At 52.2% G+C, this 18,104-nt stretch overlaps 1 protein-coding gene across 3 annotated transcripts in view; it reads right to left on the reverse strand.

The window, feature by feature from the left end:
- Positions 1-18,104, reverse strand: part of AHRR (aryl hydrocarbon receptor repressor) — a 72,886-nt gene that overhangs the window by 12,348 nt on the left and 42,434 nt on the right. For all 3 annotated transcript variants that reach the window (XM_082622408.1, XM_082622409.1, XM_082622410.1), the window contains one exon: positions 4,191-4,280. In XM_082622408.1, the coding sequence (XP_082478534.1) occupies positions 4,191-4,280 (90 nt within the window). The remainder of the gene's footprint in view (positions 1-4,190; positions 4,281-18,104) is intronic.

Raw genomic sequence — 18,104 nt, forward strand, 5'->3', positions numbered from 1 at the left:
TCTCACATGGTTACTGGTGTTTAGATGTGAGTGTGTGTGTGTGCGTATTGCTCGCTTCTGTCTTTCTCGTGAATTTCCGTCGAGCTGTCTTGCTGGTTTGTCACTGCTTTTTATCCTTCTGGGCAGGAGTCCTTTCTTGGGTGGATTCCTTTGCAAAACTCTTCTCCACTCCCCGGTCTCCCCTGCTGCTCTCTTAGTGGGTCTGACACAGCCTGATTCATCAATCTCTCCTCATGGACAGGGTTTTAGAGTTTTTGTCCTGTCTATGTACTCTGTCCTCATATACCTCCTAACTCTGCCCTGTTGTCTTCTAGAAGCTTCCACCACCCACCCAACATTGACTGTGCATGGTGTGAGGTAGGAGTCAAGACTCACTTTTTTCATGTGGATCCAGTTCACGAAGCACCATTTACTGACGAGACCAGCACCCGCCTACCTCTCAGCAGCACCAGCTTCACTGTAAACCCGCAGCTGCTCTGAACCCCTGCTCTGTCCTATGGGTCCACCTGTCCATCTTCCACCAACCCCACATGTTCCAGCCACTGAGCTCGACGGGCAGTCTTGTCTCCGGGATTGTACGTTCCAGGGAAAATCACACCCCCCACCGCCCTGCCCATGGGATTGCTCAGCCCTCTGCATTCCCAATTAGCTTGTCAGTTTCCTCCCAGAGAAGCTGCTCAGTTTTTACGGCAGTGTTATTAATTAATGTTATTCTATAACTTGATCTGATGTCTTTATGATAATAATAGCGAGTCCTCCAGTCCATGATATGGCATATCCTTCCATTTATCTGGATCTTCTTTAATTTCTTTAAATAATGTTTTATATTTTCTGTGCGGAGATACTGCATATCATTTGCTTGACTCATTACTAGGAATTTGGTGTTTTTCCATCCTGCTTTGATGGATGGCATTTTCCCCTCCATGGTTTTGATTAAAGGAAAAAAATTGTGCTGACCTCTGAGCGTTGGATACTTCTCACCATAAGCTGATATACAGGCCCTGTGATCCACGTTATTCTCTGGTGAGTTTTAGCAGGTGACCCCAAGCTTCGCAGAACCCCAGGGCCTCCCTGCCGCCCCATTTGCCATCTCCACACACCTCAGATGATTCACGAATGGGACGCAAGGTGTGGGTCTGTGGCTTAACGGGCACAGGAGGCAGGTTGACTTGGCGGAGACGTGGCTGACCAAGGTGAACTTGAAGACCAGTTATCTGGGGTGAGGAAACCAGGAAGGCAGCAATTAGCGTGGCTGTCCTTGGTCTTCCCTAATCCCCTAGGGTCTGATTCCTACAAATGAGGTCAAGAAAAATAAATGGTGGGAAACGTGAGAAGGAGGGGAGAGGGCAGGTAACAAGGATACAAACCGCACAAAACAGGCCCTGCTTCGGTTGGCTCAGGCGGTCCTCATCCTGCCTCTAAACCACCCTTTGCGGAGTTGAGGATAAAAGTATTGATAGAACCGTTTTCACAAACGGCTCGTTCCAGCAGTAACCATCTCTACTGTCTGTGCAGAGAGGGCGCATATTCACTCTCTATGCCCGTGGATTCCTTCCACAGGCCCTCACATCTGCCCTGGTTCACATGGGGACAAGCTGCCCCTACCGCAGACCTCCGAGAGAACAGACAACATCTTGAAGCAGCAAACGGCAACAGCAACTAAAATATACATCTAAAGCCTATCCATTCATCTCAAAGAGTGCTGAAGTGCAAGATACTGAAACGCTGCACTCAGGTTGTGACAGGAAATACCTGGTTCCTGACTTTTTGTAAGGCGTTTTGCACAAGAAACTTACAATAGCGCAAAGCTATTCTAACTTGTTCATGAAATATTTTGCATAAACTAGAGGCACGGCCTGATTTAATGGCATTTTGAAACAATTTCTTTACAATAAAAGGCAAAACTTTTTTTTGTTTTCACTTCTAACGCTTCAGCGGAAATAACCAAGTTCCAAGAAAACAAAAGAGCCAATTAGCAAGTTCAGACCTGGAATCAGGTCTCCTCTGTAGGGCTTTTCCCACGAAAGTCCTACCGGGTGGTAAGACCTTCGAATTACAGGCAAAGGCAGGTGGCTCTGGGTGTCTGGAGAATTCACAGAGCAACTCGGGCGACAGTGATTGGAACGAAAAGAAATTCTGAGCACGCAAAAGGCAGACCAAACCACGTTTTTCTAGATCCAGATCCTGCACAGGACCTCCAGGGGAGCACGTGGAAGACTTCGCTATTTGGGGCTGGAATCCCTCGTGCCCACGGCCTCGCGGAGTCACCAGCCTCCCTGGAGGGGGCGCTGCTCCAGGGGACCCTGAGCCCGAGCCTGCACCCCGGCCACGGCCCCCGACCTCGTGCGAGCGCGGCCTCCGCACAGCGACTGCAGAGGCGGACCAGGTGGCCCAACTCCCGCGTCAGGAGCGCCCCCAGCCCCCTGGGGGTCCCGGCCCCGGCCTCGCAGCCCCACCACGCGGAGGAGGAAGTCGGGCGACCCCGACTCGAAGGGGCGGAGCCGGTTCCCCGAGGCTACGCCCCCGAGCCCCCCCGCGGGGGCCGCGCCTCCGCCCTGCTGCTGGGCCACAGGCGGTGACCGGCGGTGACCGCGCGATCGCTGCCCGCGAGGCCGCCCAGACGGTCCCGGGGCCAGGACAGGGCCTGGCGCGGTCACTCTGTGCGGGTCCGGGTGGCGGGAAAGTCAACCTGGAAACGAGCGTGGGAGGAATCGAAAACGATTCAAATGAGGATTTTCATGGAAATTAGATCACGGGCCCCATCGGCCTCAGGGGCTCAGGCGGACCTCAGTTTTCAGCCTATCGGGGACCGGGCTCTCCGATCTTGGCTTCCGCTGCCCTCAGCTTCGGGCACCCCCTTGGTGCTCGGCCCATCCAGGGAGGTTTTCGTTGTTAACGCCAGTCTCGCCTCTCCCCGCTTCCTCGCTTGGCTCTGATGCCGGCTCTGCAGATATTTCCCCTCTGCCGGCAGAGGTACCCCGGCCCCGCGGGGCTGTCCACGACCTCCAGGCGAGCACCCCTGCTCCAGTCTCGCCAGCGTCCCAGCGGGTGGGCGCCTCGGGGGACTCTCCACCCCCCAGGGGCCGCCGCCTCGCCCCTGCCAACAGGGGGTGGGGCGGGGGCGTGGTCTCCGAAATGTGCTCCTCCTGGGCGCGGGGCTCAGCCCTGCGGGCGCTGCTCCCCCTGCGCCCACTGTGTCTGCACCCCTTTCTCGCTCGCCCTGTGTCACTAGGCGATGATTCTTTACACTCAACTTACATTAGTGTAAGTTTGTAGATTCTGTATATTAAGCCGTGCGAATCGCTGCACAGGCTCCGCCTCCGGATGCGGCCCTGAGGACAGACACACTCTTCTCTGTTCTTCCAGGTTCTGTTTTGTTCTCTCTCAAATCCACCCGTTTTTGTCTTGAATTCCTCAGGGAGGGTGCCAGGGCTGCTGGTCTGCGGCTTCCTCGAGTTGACAACTCTGCACCGTGAGCTCCCTGCAGAGGGCTGCGTCTGGGGGGTGGCCCCTGGCAGAGCGGCTGCGGCCACTGTTGTGCCCGGCTTGTCCTCAGACCTCAGCCGTCGAAGTTCCAGAGCCGGGAGGCTGCACCCTCAGGCTGGTGACTTTGGGTTGGGATTCTCACGAGAGACTCCTTTTCCTTCCCGGAGGCCAAGCCAGGTCCTTCTTCCTTTCCTGGGCCTTTTCACTGAGCCACCCTTCCAGGACCCAGTGTTGGATGGGACTCCATCCAGCTCTGCCCCAATGTCTGGAATCATCCAAGCTAGGCTGGCCTGGGGCAACGTTCCAGATGAATTATCTGTACACCAACAAGGGCGTTTCCAGAACACACTACATCCTGACTGTACCTCGTGTCTGGGCTTTGAGACACCAATGCACAGACGAGGACAGGTCCACTGCCCTGGCCCTGACCAGCCTCTCACAGCGAGGAGCCCGGGAGGCCAGGCCTCAGTCAGCACAAGTCGCTGCCCTTTAGATGGGGGACGCCCAGGACACTGTCACGCCTCTTGCTGTGACCCTGGGCCCCAGACAAAGCTAGGTGTGCAAAACCTCATCTGACAAAAGCTCCATGATTTAGAAAGAAAAAAAGAAGAAGATTGATTTTAGAGACATTTTAAATCTTGAAGACAACGCGTGCTTTCAAGGTAACAGAACCGAACAGCAGCAGATAGAGCAGCTGTGTTTACCTGGTGGAAGCCCAGATAGTCCACAATCGTTGCTGATGCGTAGAATATCATCCCTTCTGCGCTTACCACCAGAGCAAAGCCGTGGAGGGACTAGAAAAAACAAAAAATCGAGTTGGCTCCAAGATACATTTGTGAAATCATTCAAAATGAAAAAGTCAAGCATTGATTCTGTTCGGCTTTTCAACATTTCTCCCCCGTTTTGTGGTCTGTATTCATAACCTCCAGAAAGGTCCGCTTTTAATTTATTTATGACCATTTTGCAAAAGGTCCCAAGCTAGCAGGTGACACGGGAACTGGGTCACAGTTTATAAGGCTCAAGACTAGGGTTCTTCTTTTTCTAATGATTATCAAATTTATGTTTTATAAAATATACACCATCACTATGAGATGACACACCAGTACCTGAAACAGAACAGGAACCTTTATGCCACCTTGTGGATTTCCCCATTCATGCACCCTCCTCTATACCGTGTTCTGATTTTTCTAAGAATTTTTATCATGAAAAACTGTTGAGCTCCATCAAGTGCTATTTCTATATCTACTGAAATCATCACATGGATTTTCTTTAACCTATTAACGTGGTGAGTTACGTGGCAGATTTTCTGGTGGTGAAATCATCCATGCCTACGTGGGGTGAACCTTATCTGATCATAATTTTTTTTTTTTTTTTTTTTTTGCGGTACGCGGGCCTCTCACTGTTGTGGCCTCTCCCGTTGCGGAGCACAGGCTCCGGACGCGCAGGCTCAGCGGCCGTGGCTCACGGGCCCAGCCGCTCCGCGGCATGTGGGATCCTCCCGGACCGGGGCACGAACCCATGTCCCCCGCATCGGCAGGCGGACTAGCAACCACTGCGCCACCAGGGAAGCCCTGATCATAATTTTTAATATGCTCTTGGAATTGATTCATTTCACTTACGAAATATTCCTTTATATTTAAGGAAATCCAGCCTATAAGCTTCTCTCTTTATTTTGGTGTCAAGTATACCTAATCTTCCCTCTTTTTTCATTCTCTGGACCCACTTATTTATGATGAGAATGATGTATTCCTTGAAAGTCTGGTTCACCTCACCTCTAAGATCCTCCAGTTTGGGCGCATTTTGGGAGAGATGGTGAGTGAAAGGGGGTGGATTTTAGTACCATGTCAGTTTATTTAATGGTTGTTAGTGTATTCAGGATTTTTTTTTCTTATATCAATTATGGCATTTAAAAATATTTTTTTTAGTAATGCACTCACTGCATCTTGATTTTAAATTTACTCATGTATGTTATTCACAATATTTTTATGATTATTAAATTTCAGTTATATCTGTAATTATTGAGGCATGTGCTGTGCTGGGCTCGACTTAAAGTCTCTCTTTGTTCGAAAAGCAGGCCCTCCATCACTAATGAGGATGCACGAGGGACCACGGTCACTAGAGCGCGTGATCAACGCACATTCTACCTTCCTATCTATATCTATCTATCATCTGGCATCATCATCATCACTTTGATAAAGAAAATGGCAGCACACTCTGTGTAGGTCCTGGTGAGTGTCAGGCGCCGTATGTGGAATAGCTCATTCAGTTCTGCATCACCTCCGTGAGGTAGGAACAGTCTGATTCTACTGGGGCAACACAGGAGCTGGAGGTAAGGGAGCTTCAGGCAACTGGATAGTGGTGTTCAAAATATTTCAATTTGAATCTTTAACATACAGACATTTAGAGACTCTTTTTTTTTTTTTTAATTTTTGGCCACGCGGCATGCAGGATCTTAGTTCCCTGACCAGGGATCGAACCTGTGCCCCCTGCAGTGGAAGCGAGGAGTCCTAACCACTGGACCGCCAGGGAAGTCCCCAGACATATGGAGACTTTAACTTCTATGAAGTTTGTAGCTATCAGCAGTGTATTATAATACCCACTTCCCTTAATTCTTGACCATGCTGGATACCTTTTTCTTTTTTTTCTAATCTTTGCCAATTTTATAAGTGATACATTATCTTACCATCATTATAATTTTCATTTCCTTGATTTTTTTTTTTTTTTTCTTTTTGCGGTATGCGGGCCTCTCACTGTTGCGGCCTCTCCCGCTGCGGAGCACAGGCTCCGGACGCGCAGGCCCAGCGGCCATGGCTCACGGGCCCAGCCGCTCCGCGGCATATGGGATCCTCCCAGACCGGGGCACGAACCCGTATCCCCTGCATCGGCAGGCGGACTCTCAACCAATGCGCCACCAGGGAGGCCCTCCTTGATTATTAATGAGATTGAAAAAATTTCATACATTCATTGGTAACTTGTATTTCTTCTTTGGTAAACTGCCTGTGCATGTCGTGTGCTGATTTTTCTATTAGGGTTTATACATATCAATATCCAAGAGCTTTTAAATGACTGATACCGAAGATTTCTAGGCAGCCACCTAAATTCCAATCCCCACACTTCTAAAAAATGATGGAGAACAACAAGAATAGGCAAAACTACACAAATCTTCACCCCCATCATAATGAGAACACAGAGGGGTGATGAACTTCAAGTTACATATAAGCAGAAAAGGCAACATAAAGTCCCAGTAAGCTTATGATGACTGTTTCAAAGGAACAAAGTGTGTAATCCCTCCTCAAGAAACTAGAGAAAGCAGAGACAATTAAATACAATGTAAGGAGAGGGAAAGAAAAATTTTAAATAAGAGAAAAAACAATGAAAATTGTTTAAACAGTTAAATGATAAAGATTGTCAACAAAGTGAAAAATTGCTTCTTTAAAAAGATTAATAAAATTGATAAACTCTTAGCAAGATTGATCAAGAAAAATACAAATTACGGACACCAGGAATTTTAAAGAATACATCATTACAGATCCTACAGACATTAAAAAGATAGTGAGGAAATAATAAAAATGATACTCAAGGAATTAATTTACCAGAATTGACCCATTAGAGACACAAACCTTAGAAGAGCAATTTCTGTAGAAGAAATAAAGTTATCAAGGAACTAACCCAGGATAACGCACCAAGCCCAGATGGTTTTAAAAAGGAATTCTACCAAATCTTTAAAAGCCAGATAACACCAATGCCCCATAAACTGTCTCAGAAATAGAAAGTGAAGGAAGGTTTCTCATTCTTTTTAAGAAGTATGACACTGACACTTGATTCTGATAAGGAAAATACAATAAAAATAAAATTGCTTACTTTGACTATTGGTGCAAATATGCTGAATAAACTATTAGCAAACTGACTTCAATTTCACATTAAGAAAAGAATACATCATGACCAAGTGAATTTATTCCAGGAATGCAAAGTTGGATATCAGGAAATATTAAGAAATTCATTAATATAATACACCACATTTATAGATCTAAGGAGAAAAATCTATGATTATCTTTTTTTTTTTTTTTTTGGCTGTGTTGGGTCTTTTTTGCTGCGTGGGCTTACTCTAGTGTGGTGAGCGGGGACAACTTTTCATTGCTGTGCGCGGGCTTCTCATTGCGGTGGTTTCTCTTGTTGCAGAGCACGGGCTCTAGGCGTGCGGGTTTCAGTAGTTGCAGCACACGGGCTCAGTAGTTGTGGCTTGCGGGCTCTAGAGCGCAGGCTCAGTAGTTGTGGCGCATGGGCTTAGCTGTTCCGTGGCATGTGGGATCTTCCTGGACCAGGGCTTGAACCCGTGTCCCCTGCATTGGCAGGCGGATTCTTAACCACTGGACCACCAGGGAAGCCCCTATGATTATCTTTATAGATGGCAAAAAGCCTTCAACAAAATTCGACACTCGTTCCTGATAAAAACACACAAGAAAATAGGAATCGTGGATACATCTTAACATGGTAACGTGTGTGTGTGAATGTTGTATGTGTGTGTGTGTGTCTGTCCATGTTATTCTTAAGGTAGCAACTTAATGGGGGAAAATTCTAGGTGTTTCCAGTATGATTAGGAAGCAAGGCAATGATGCCTATGACACCGCATACTGGGGTGTGTAAACTACACCCCCCGACATGTAGCCTGCCACTGGCTTTATAAATGACACGGCCACGCCTGCTCATTTGCGTGTTGTCTCTGCCACTTGTGCACCACAACAGCAAGGCTGAGTAGTTATGGCAGAGACAATGTGGCCCAGGGGTCCCCAGTGCCCAGGCGGCAGGCACAGCAGCAGGTGAGCGCAGTGGGCAAGTGAGGGAAGCTTCATCTGCCGATGCCCATCGCTGCCTAGCATTACCGCCTGAACCATGCCCCCAACCCCATCCGTGGAAAAACTGTCTTTCATGAAACTGGTCACTGGTGCCAAAAAAAGCTGGGGTCCGCTGATATGGCCCACAAAGCCTGAAACATTCCACCATCTGGCCATTTAAAGAAAAAGTTTGCTGACTCCTGTCTTGTAGTATCTGGGGGTGTTAACTGTTGCAACTAGAAGAGAGAAATCAATGGGAGGAATAAGAATTGAGAAAGTAAAATGATAGCTATTTGCCGATGATACCATGGTTTACTCAGAAAACCCTAGAGAATCAATGATAAAATAACTCAGATGAAAGAATTCAGTAAGCAGCAAGGATATAAAATTAAATATATATATTCAGTAACCTTTACATATGAGAAAAACGACCATATTAGAGGACATCATGGTGGTTAAAACCCCATTTACAGAGAAGACCCAGGACTTGTAAACTCAACAAGAGATGTGCAAAATCGATGCAAAGAAAACGTCCAAACATCTCAACAGACACAAAATTATATGTGAACGAATGGAAAGCTATCCGTTGTTCTTGGACTGGATGACTCGCCATCATAACGATGCCCAGTCTTCCTCAGTGACTTTATCAACAGAGTGCGGTGTTGTCTATATCACAGTGTCTGATTGAACTACAGCTGATTCACAAGACTGTGTGAGTACAGGTGTACAGATATATACATATATTTGAATTACTACGTATATGTTTATATACTCTGTTTCGGATTCTTTCCCATTACAGGTTATTACAAGATACTGAGTATAGTTCCCTGTGCTATGCAGTAGGCCCTTATGGTTTATCTATTTTATATATAGTGGAGTGGATATCAAATTTTGATGGAGCCAGCAAGTTGATACTAAATATGGAAAGTAAACATTCACTAACTGTTACAAAAACACTGAAAAAGAAAGTGAGGGAAGACTGTTATTTATTGTCAACACATACCATCAGGCCTCCACAACTAAAGGAGTTGGGTGCTGGCGCGTGAATAGACAAGTGCGTCCACAGCCTGGGATAGGAAGCCCAGAGCAGGTGCAAGTACGGGTGGAAATGTGGTGTCATCCAAACTACTAGACAAAGACAGGCTTTTCAATGAATGAATGGTGCTCCCCTGAGCTTTTGTCTGCCTGTTTAATAGGCTGAATGATCATCTACAGTTGACCAATATTTCTTGTCGCGGAGCATCACCCATTCCAGATCTGCACTCAGCCACCACGCCTCATTCCTTCAAGGTGATGATGGACTTGGTGTGCCGTGCTGCGTTCAGGATGGTTTCATCTAGTCTCACAAGTAAAACGGGCTGAATTTCTCCCAAGCGCCGTCTCTGCCTGGTTCTGTACAGGGTTCCTGACCGCACAGAATTAGCTGCCCCTTCCCTCCTTTTCTGTGCTCTGGAATGACTCTGGAATGGTATTTTCTGTCCCTTAGAGGTTTACCTAAAATTTGCTTTTAAAACAAGTGGACCGGGCTTCCCTGGTGGCGCAGTGGTTGAGAGTCCGCCTGCCAATGCAGGGGACACGGGTTCGTGCCCCGGTCCGGGAGGATCCCACATGCCGCGGAGCGGCTAGGCGCGTGAGCCGTGGCCGCTGAGCCTACGCGTCCGGAGCCTGTGCTCCACAACGGGAGAGGCCACAACAGTGAGAGGCCCGCATACCACAAAAAAAAATAAAAAAATAAAAAAAATAAAACAAGTGGACCAGATACCAGAGAGGCAACAGTCTGAGCAGCACCCACCCTGGTCAGTGTCCCCTCAGCTCCTGCAGCCGGAAGGCTGGAGACTCCACCGTCCAGCCCTGCCCCAGCCAACCCGCAGCTTCGGAGGCTGCTGTGTGCTCAGGCTTCTGCCTTGTCTTTCTTGTTTTCTCCCTACATTCTTTCAGTTAATTTTGTTGCAGATTTTCTGCCTTCTTCGTTTCACATTAGGATGGCACTTTTGTTTCAGATGTGTGTGTTTCTCTGTCGTTGGGTGTCAGGTGCAGGGGGGACACTGAGCTGCTGACTGGCGTCCGGCTTAAACGGAGGTCGTGTGTTCTGCCCAAAGTGACATCACACCACACACAATTCACGAGGAAACCCCCTGGAAAGGGACGCAGCCTTGCAGCCTCAAACAAGACAAAGCCACAACTTAGCCATTAAAGTATAACTCAGAGAAGGAACGTTGCAGCACTCAGGAAAACATACAATAAACACTCGACAAAGATATTATTCAAGAGGGAAGCACTGAGATATTAAACCAGCCTAAGGCGTGTCTGAGACACTAGGTGCTCACAGGCAGCTGGGATAAGAGTGCTGCGTTAGATGCAAAATGAAACCCCCCCCGGATGAGCCCTGAGCAGCCCTGTGCCCACATGGCTTGACAAGGAGGTGCCACCCAACTTTTCACTTTATTTCAAAATTCTGGACAACTTTCTGACACAGAGGTTCAAACACCAGGGTGGTGACTTTGCAATAGGATTTAGACTTTGTGCTGAGTTTTCTGAGCAAGAAACAAAGCCAAGCCTCACATAGCTCCCAGCTGCACCTCTGCCCTAAACAGTGTGGCACTGGTGACCACATCTCATCGCAAAGCCCGTTATCACTCACCCACCCAAACCCCAGTGAACTGAAAATCGACCCTGGGTGACACCCATGTCCACTGGAACAGAACCAGACAGATTGCGTCATTTGTCACTGTAATTCCTGTGCGGCTCCTGGGAGAAGTGTCTGGTCCCACTGTCCTCACGTCTTTGAGCCGCAGATGGAAAGTCCAGTGTTTGCCTGGATCTCATCCCAGTGGGTTAGTCACGAGTCTGTGAATATGCCGACACCCAGTGTTTCTTGGTGGGGGGGACCTATGAAATGTTCGGGATGTTCTATGGCTAACAAAAGGCCCAGTTTTCCTGTATGTTGACTGGCTCTTCCCCTCCCAGTGTTTGGCTCAATCACTAGGACACGAAGCCGACCCCGAAGGCAGGGTGTGAAGAGCCTCGTCTGTGAGTCCTTCCCACCCAAACTGGGTGCCAGCCCGGAGAAGGCAAGTCTGGACAGCACTTCTCACAGTTTCTGCGCCACTTCAGAGATGCTTTACCTAAAAACAGAAAACCTGCGCGTCCACTTCCACCGGTCTGGAGGATTTTCTGAAGCGCTGTCAGTCTCAGAATCTAAGATGAGGCTGGGCCACTGAGGCTCAGATTCCTGTGCCCCTCAGACACTGACCCAACCGAGACACTGCACTTTGTAATGCCAAGTTTTCTTATATTGCGGTAAAATCTATGTAACAGAAAACACCATTTTAGCCACTTCTGTGGCACATTCACGTTGTTGTATGGCCGTCACCACCATCTCCAGAACTTTCACATCTTCCCAAACTGACACTCTGCCCCCCACCCCAGGCCGGCCCCGCCATCTACTCCCTCCTCCAGGGACCTCCTAAGTGGACTCACGCGGGAGTGGTCCTTCTGTGACGGGCTTGTTTATGTAGCACCACACCCTCAGGTGCATCCGTGCTGAAGAACGTGTCAGAATTTCCTTCCTCTTTAAGGCTGACTAATATTCCATTGCATGTACAGACCACCTTTGCTTATCCATCATCGCTTGATGGGCATCTGGGCTGCTTTCAGCTCCTGGCTCCCGAGGACGATGCTGCTGTGAACAGGGGCTCCAGCAAGACGTGAGCGCACTTTCGGGAAGGAAGGTGTCTAAAGCAAGGAGGAAAGTCCACAGCCTTCTCTCCCTGCAACACTTCCTGGGAGGAAGGAGGCATGTGATGGGGCGGACCTGCCGCCCGCTCAGAGCTGGGAGTCTTTCCAGAATGAGGATGGTGCCTGTGTTCTCACTGGCCCTCCTGCGCTGGCTTCAAGCGCCTCACCTGGGAAACCTGGGGTTCCTGTGCTGCTGGGATTTGATCTGAATGGGCAGCTGCCTCCCTCCCTGCCCCGTGCCCATGCCCAGCGGGGTCGGATAGCCGAGACCCCGGGGGCTGGTGCCGCCCACTGCGGCCGTGACTGTGACCCTCAGACAAGGGAAGCCAGCTCTGGCCTCCGCAGGCCTCGCGTCTTATCAGGAGCCGGCGCAGCGCCCCAGGAGGGGGCCCTGCAGGCTGTCGGTCCAACACCCTCCCTCAGGGCTCTGCAGTGCCCCTCCGCCGGGGGTCTGGGCAGAAGAGGGTGGGTGGCGCTGGGTCCACCTCGGGACCGTCAGGACACGGCATCCACCCTTCTTACAGCCTCAGCTCAGCGCTGACCAGGGAGAGGTGACGTCACCAGTGGCCATGCGGCCCAGGTGACTGAGCCCAGACACCTCATGGGGCTGGGCAGTGGTGGCCGCGAGGGCCTTGCGCCCTCCCCCGGGCAAGCTGCAGAGTCGGCGCGTTCGCCCCCCGCCCCCCGGCAGCGGGAGGGGGCGAGGTGCGTGCTGGCTGTGCCACCAGCCCTCGCGCATTTCCCATTTCAGAGGCTGCACAGACTCATGGCATCCTACTAATAATAGTCCAAAGACCAAAGAAATGTTCAGGGTTTGAGTATATAAAATGCCGTCTCAAAAAAGATTTTACGAGATTAGTCACGACCAAAAACAACCTTAATTTTAACTCCTAAGGCAGAAATTTTAAAAAGAAAAAAGACCATAAAATGCTGTTTGCCGAGTCATATGGATTCAATATCAGATTGACGTTCTGGTCCAGAACCATCACGCCAAATACTTTTGCACATGTGGGACCGTCTTTCAAATATGCGTCGCAAACATTTGTTTGTTTTCTCTCTTTTTAATCCTACAAGACTTTTGTGTTTTTTTAAACATGGTACATGGAAAATGAGATCACTTTTCCAAGTGGAAAAAAGAATTTGGCCCCAAGCGGAAGGCTGCACTTTTTTAAGGGGAGAAACAACCACATCCACATTCAATCACCCGCAGTCACAGGACCTGCACCTGCCACTGCAGGGCCTGCAACTCGCTCGGCCCCCCGCGCCGCTGCCCCAGCCCCTCTTCAGGCATCAGGGCAAACGGGTGAGAAAGCGGAACTTCCTTTTGCCAACCCTGAAATATCCTGATCTCTTCCAGCCCAGGCAGAAAAAATAGCCAGCATGTACTTCAAAGATTGCTCGTCAAGGTCACGGCAGAGGAAAAAGAAGAGGGAAAAAGGAACAATTCCAACGGCCCCTCTCACCGCCCCTCCCTGGAATGAAGGGAAGTTGGGAGCTGTGCCCTCCCCTGAGAGCCGTTGCCACGGTTACAGAGCAACACCGCAAGGCCAGGGCCGCCAGTCACGCGAGCGAGTGAGGGGCACCGGGCAGCCGCTCGGCCCTGCTGGAGCCAGATCACTCGCCAGGCCTCGCAGTGGGGCCTGAGTGCGTGCGAGGCGCTCCTGCTGGGAGCGGATCGCTGGCTGTTTATAGATCCCACAAACAGTAAACTTGGCCTTGGGCTCCTGCCACGGAGCGGCTACGGCACTTGAAAGCAGTTCTCGAAAGATGCAGTTGGCTGACAGGGGCAGGACGGCAAGGGTGGAGGCAGGTGCGGACCCCCAGGCCCTGGGAGCCAGACCCTCGTGCTAGCACGGCCCCTGCTCTGGCCATCTACTGCCCAGGGCCCTCCAGGTCTTTCTCTCCAGGTGAGTGACTTGGCTGTGGCACAGACACCTGGACGGTGGAGGTGCCTGGACAGTGAGCTTGGCCCTGGGCCCTCCCAGCCTCCCTGTGGCTGGTGGGAGTGGAGCCCAGACCCGGACACAGAACATGGCCACTGCAGACATCTCTCTTCCTTCCCTGGGGGGACGCAGCTATTCCAAAAGCACCTCAACCAAGTGCTGCCTTTTCAGCTGTGTGACCTTGGACAAGCCAAGGGGCAGAGCAGGGCCTGAGTGACCACAGCGATCGCTGACCAGTGAGCCCTGCACAGTGACCCTGGACAGTCAGGGGCTCCTGGTGGACGGCTGGGGGGCTGTGGTGGACAGTCAGGGGTTTCACAGTGGAGAGTTCCGGGGGTCTAAAAGCCACGGAGAGGCCATGCCCAGCCAGGCCTCAGGCAGCTGAACTGCCTTCAGGGGTGGAGCCAGGAGCTGGGGGCTTCTGACCTACAGGGAGACCACTGAGTGGACAGAAAGCACAACCTTGCGGGCCACGGTGGGACACAGCCTGGGCGTGGCACTGCCCTCGGGCTGCTTGGTGTATGGCCAGGCTGGCGGGGACTGTGGGCCAGCGGGAATGAGGCAGGGTGTGGGCTGGCAGCCGCCGGGGAGTGGGGAGCAGGCTGTCCTTCCCGGCTGCGTCCACCTGCGGGCCAGCTCCCATGAAACCTCTTACACTTTTATTTATGTCTGTCGAACCCCTGAAAGAAAAGCCCCGTCAAAGAAGTTTGGGAACAACAGGGTCAGCGGTCACAACAGAAGGTGAGAAAGTGTGATTTCTCTGAGCACCAAGACCAAAGTGGGAGACGGAGCAGCCCGGCCGCAGCCTGCTCAGCGGAGGCCCCAGAAAAGTGTGGGTGCAGGTGTGAGGACATCAAGGAATTCTCCCCAGAGCGGTCGAGCTGGGCATCCTGGGGCTGCCCACCCCGGATCCCCAGACATACGCCCGTCAGCCTCACCAGTGCCATTCTTCAACAGCCGGGGACCCAGGGGGTTGTGCGGCCCGCCATCCCTTACAGCCACCCCGAGACCCTTGCTGCTGGGCCACCTGGCCCTCCCTCCCCTGCCGGCTCTGCTCTGCCCTTCCGGCCGACTCCTACTGTGCCCCACCTTCTGCGCTGGGCGACTCCGTGATTCGGCCACACGTGCTCTGGGGTTTCACACCTGCGTTTCTGGAGGACGCGTGGGCCCTCACCTGCGCGCCCGGCACCAAGGGGCAGAAACTGCAGCAGGGAGCCCCTGTCCACGATCTGCCGGGAGCCGACACCCTCGGGCCCCCCGGTGACTCCTCCCAACCGGCGAAGGCTTTTCTAGGTCTTTCTTTAGAAGAGCGACGGCCTGAAGGTGAGAAAGTCTCCGCTCTTGCTCCCAGTGGGTCCCCTGTGGTTCCTGAGAAGTTCCCGGCAATTGTGCTGGCTTTTCCAGAAACCACGCCAGCACGGGTTGGCACGGGTCAATGGCCTGCTGAGTGTCTGCGGGGCTCCCAGACGCGCAAGGCTGCTCTCACGCCATTTCCGCGGGGTCCGTGGGTGCCACCAGGTCCAGGCTGCGTGAGTCACCTTCACAGGCCCGAGGCTGGCGGCAGGAATGGGTGAAACCCCTTCACCTCGGCAAGTCAGCACATCTGCCCGTTGGCCACCCCCTCCCCTGAGGAGTTTTACTGTTTTAACCTTAGGGTCCTGCTCCAGCCTCGAACTCAGAGACCAAACACAATCCAGTGAGCCTGAGCCTCCCCTCCGGCTCCTTTTAACTCCTTTTGGCGTCCAGGTGAGGCACGGCTGCGAGGCTTCCGTGTGGGCACAGCGCGAGCCAGCACAGGCTCTATCCCCTCCCCAAAGTCAGCCCACGTCATCCAAACGGGAGCGAGCCCCAGAAAGGCCACGGGGACCCCAGGACGCGCAGGGCTGTCTGGGTCACGATGAGGAGGAGCTGCGGTCTGCAGCCTGGGGCGGGGGCTTCGGGGGAGCAGAGAACAGGTAGAAGACAGCCTCTCTATGGTCTGCCGCGGCCCCTCCCCCAGCCGCCTGGGGACAGTCTGCCTGGTGGGATGACGGAGGCAAGGGCGCATCGGGCACTCACCCCTCCCTGCCCCCCCCCCACAGCCTCATGCAAACCCCAGGCCAGGGCTCCTTCCGAGGTGGCCCTTTCTAAAGGGGAGCCCTCACCAAGGAGGCAAAACCACCGGCCCAGCCCCTCCCCCAACCCCTGCCCTCTGACCCTCCCTCCTGCCCCCAGCACACAGCTGCTCAGGGACAGAACACACAGGGACCAGGAGACAGCCTGGGAGATGCCCGGCAGGTGGGGCGGCACAGAAAGGAGACCAAGGATGAGACAAGCATGAATTTAAATCAATATGTTTAAGGACATAAGAAAATAGATTAGCAAAATGCAATAATAAGAAGAAATAGTACAAGCAAATCAAGGGGAACTATTTATTAGGTGTGAGAATGTAAGGAAGAAAGAAAACATTTGGGGGGGGGTGCTGTGAAGGGTACAAACCCGGAAGATCAGTCCTGAAGACAGGAGAGAAGGGAAACCACACAGAACACAGAAGCGAGAGCAGTAGATGGGAGATACTGCCCAGGAAGAGCTGGGTAAAGGTGGCTCCAGAGGCAGAACCAGTACCGGAGAGGGACAGTGTTGGATGCAATGATGGAAAAAAACAATCCGGATTAAAGAAGAAAGACCTCAGGTGGAAAGAACCTGGAGCACCAACAGGCAAAACAGGACGAAAGACGCATTACAGTGAAACTCAGGAATATCAGGCTCACAAAAGCTCAGGAGGGAGCCAGAGCGGAGCCACTGCGGAGAACCAGCCTCGGACCCCATCTGAGGCACCCGTGCTGCAAACAATGGGACAGTATGTTTGAAGGTTGAAGGGAAAACTTTGAACCTAAAATTCTATATCCCACCAAACTGTTATCCAAGCATGAAGGCACGGGGTGAGATGCAGGAAGATTTCACATCAAGACCCTCAGTGAAAGCACCGAGGGGAGGCCCTCAAAACAAGAAGCGCATCTGGGGGCTGCGAGGAGGGTGACCCACATCCTGAACCTCAGGGGTGCCTTAAGAAGCCAGGAACACAGACCAGACCTGTGCTGTCCAGGATTCCACTTCTGGGCAAAGTCACAGTCCGTGCGGGGTCTGGGGGCCTGGACGGATGCGGGACTGTTGGGGAGACACCAGCCTTGCTAAATCTAGGGGGTCAAAGAGAAACCTGCTTGGAAAGACCTGCTCTGAAGGTGATCCCCCGAGAACAAAAGCAGAGTGTGTGACTTAAACTAGCATGAGAAAGCTCAGTCAGAATGGGGAGCTAGAGAGAGAAACCAAGGAAAGTGCAGTCAGTAGAAAATACAAAATACGAGGGCAGAAATTAGCCCCCAAACAAGAGTAATTACAAGAAGAAGAAATGGGCTAGACTCGCCAACTATAGGATCCCCCACAAACACTGCAAGAGAACCACTTCACAAGAAAGGAAAGCTGACCATGAAAGTACGAGGAGCGGTCCCAGCTGCAAGGACACCAGAAAGCTGCGCAGCTTCAACGTCTGGACTCTAGCGGGACGAGGGTTGGAGTCAAACGTGCAGGATGTGAGAACCACAAAGCCCCGGAGCCCCGGCCGGGCTTCCTGCTACAGCGGCCGCCTGGAGCCGGGGTGGCGTGAGCTGCCAGCTGACGGCTCACAGAGCTGCTGCCCCCGGGTTTCCCCAGGTTTCAGGCGTCCGCGTGTCCCCGCCGCCACTGCAGCCCTCGCTTCCGCTCTGCCGGGGGATTGAGCTGCGTCATGGTTCTGCTGGAATCCACCCGGCGTCTGTGTTTGCAGACTCTTCTGGCGGTTGGGGGGGGCGGGGGGGGCAGGGAATGCACTGTCCTCAGTGACCGCAGGCCTGGGCCTTATCTCCCTGGGGGACAAGCCTCCCCCCACAGTGTCTGGTCCACCGCCTTCTCCCTCCACCCCTTCTGGAGGGGCCTTAGGCTCCAGGTCCCCACCTGCCACTTGGTCACAGCCTGGTCCATGCGGAGGAAGTGGAACTGGGGAGGGCCAGGTTGCCGGGGCTGTCCTCACTCCCCGCCACCACTCCAAGGACAGGCAGGTACATGTGGATCCCCGGCTGGAAGCCCCTCC

This window comes from Mesoplodon mirus, assembly GCF_964341445.2.
Source record: "Mesoplodon mirus genome assembly, chromosome: 5".
NCBI lineage: Eukaryota > Metazoa > Chordata > Mammalia > Artiodactyla > Ziphiidae > Mesoplodon > Mesoplodon mirus.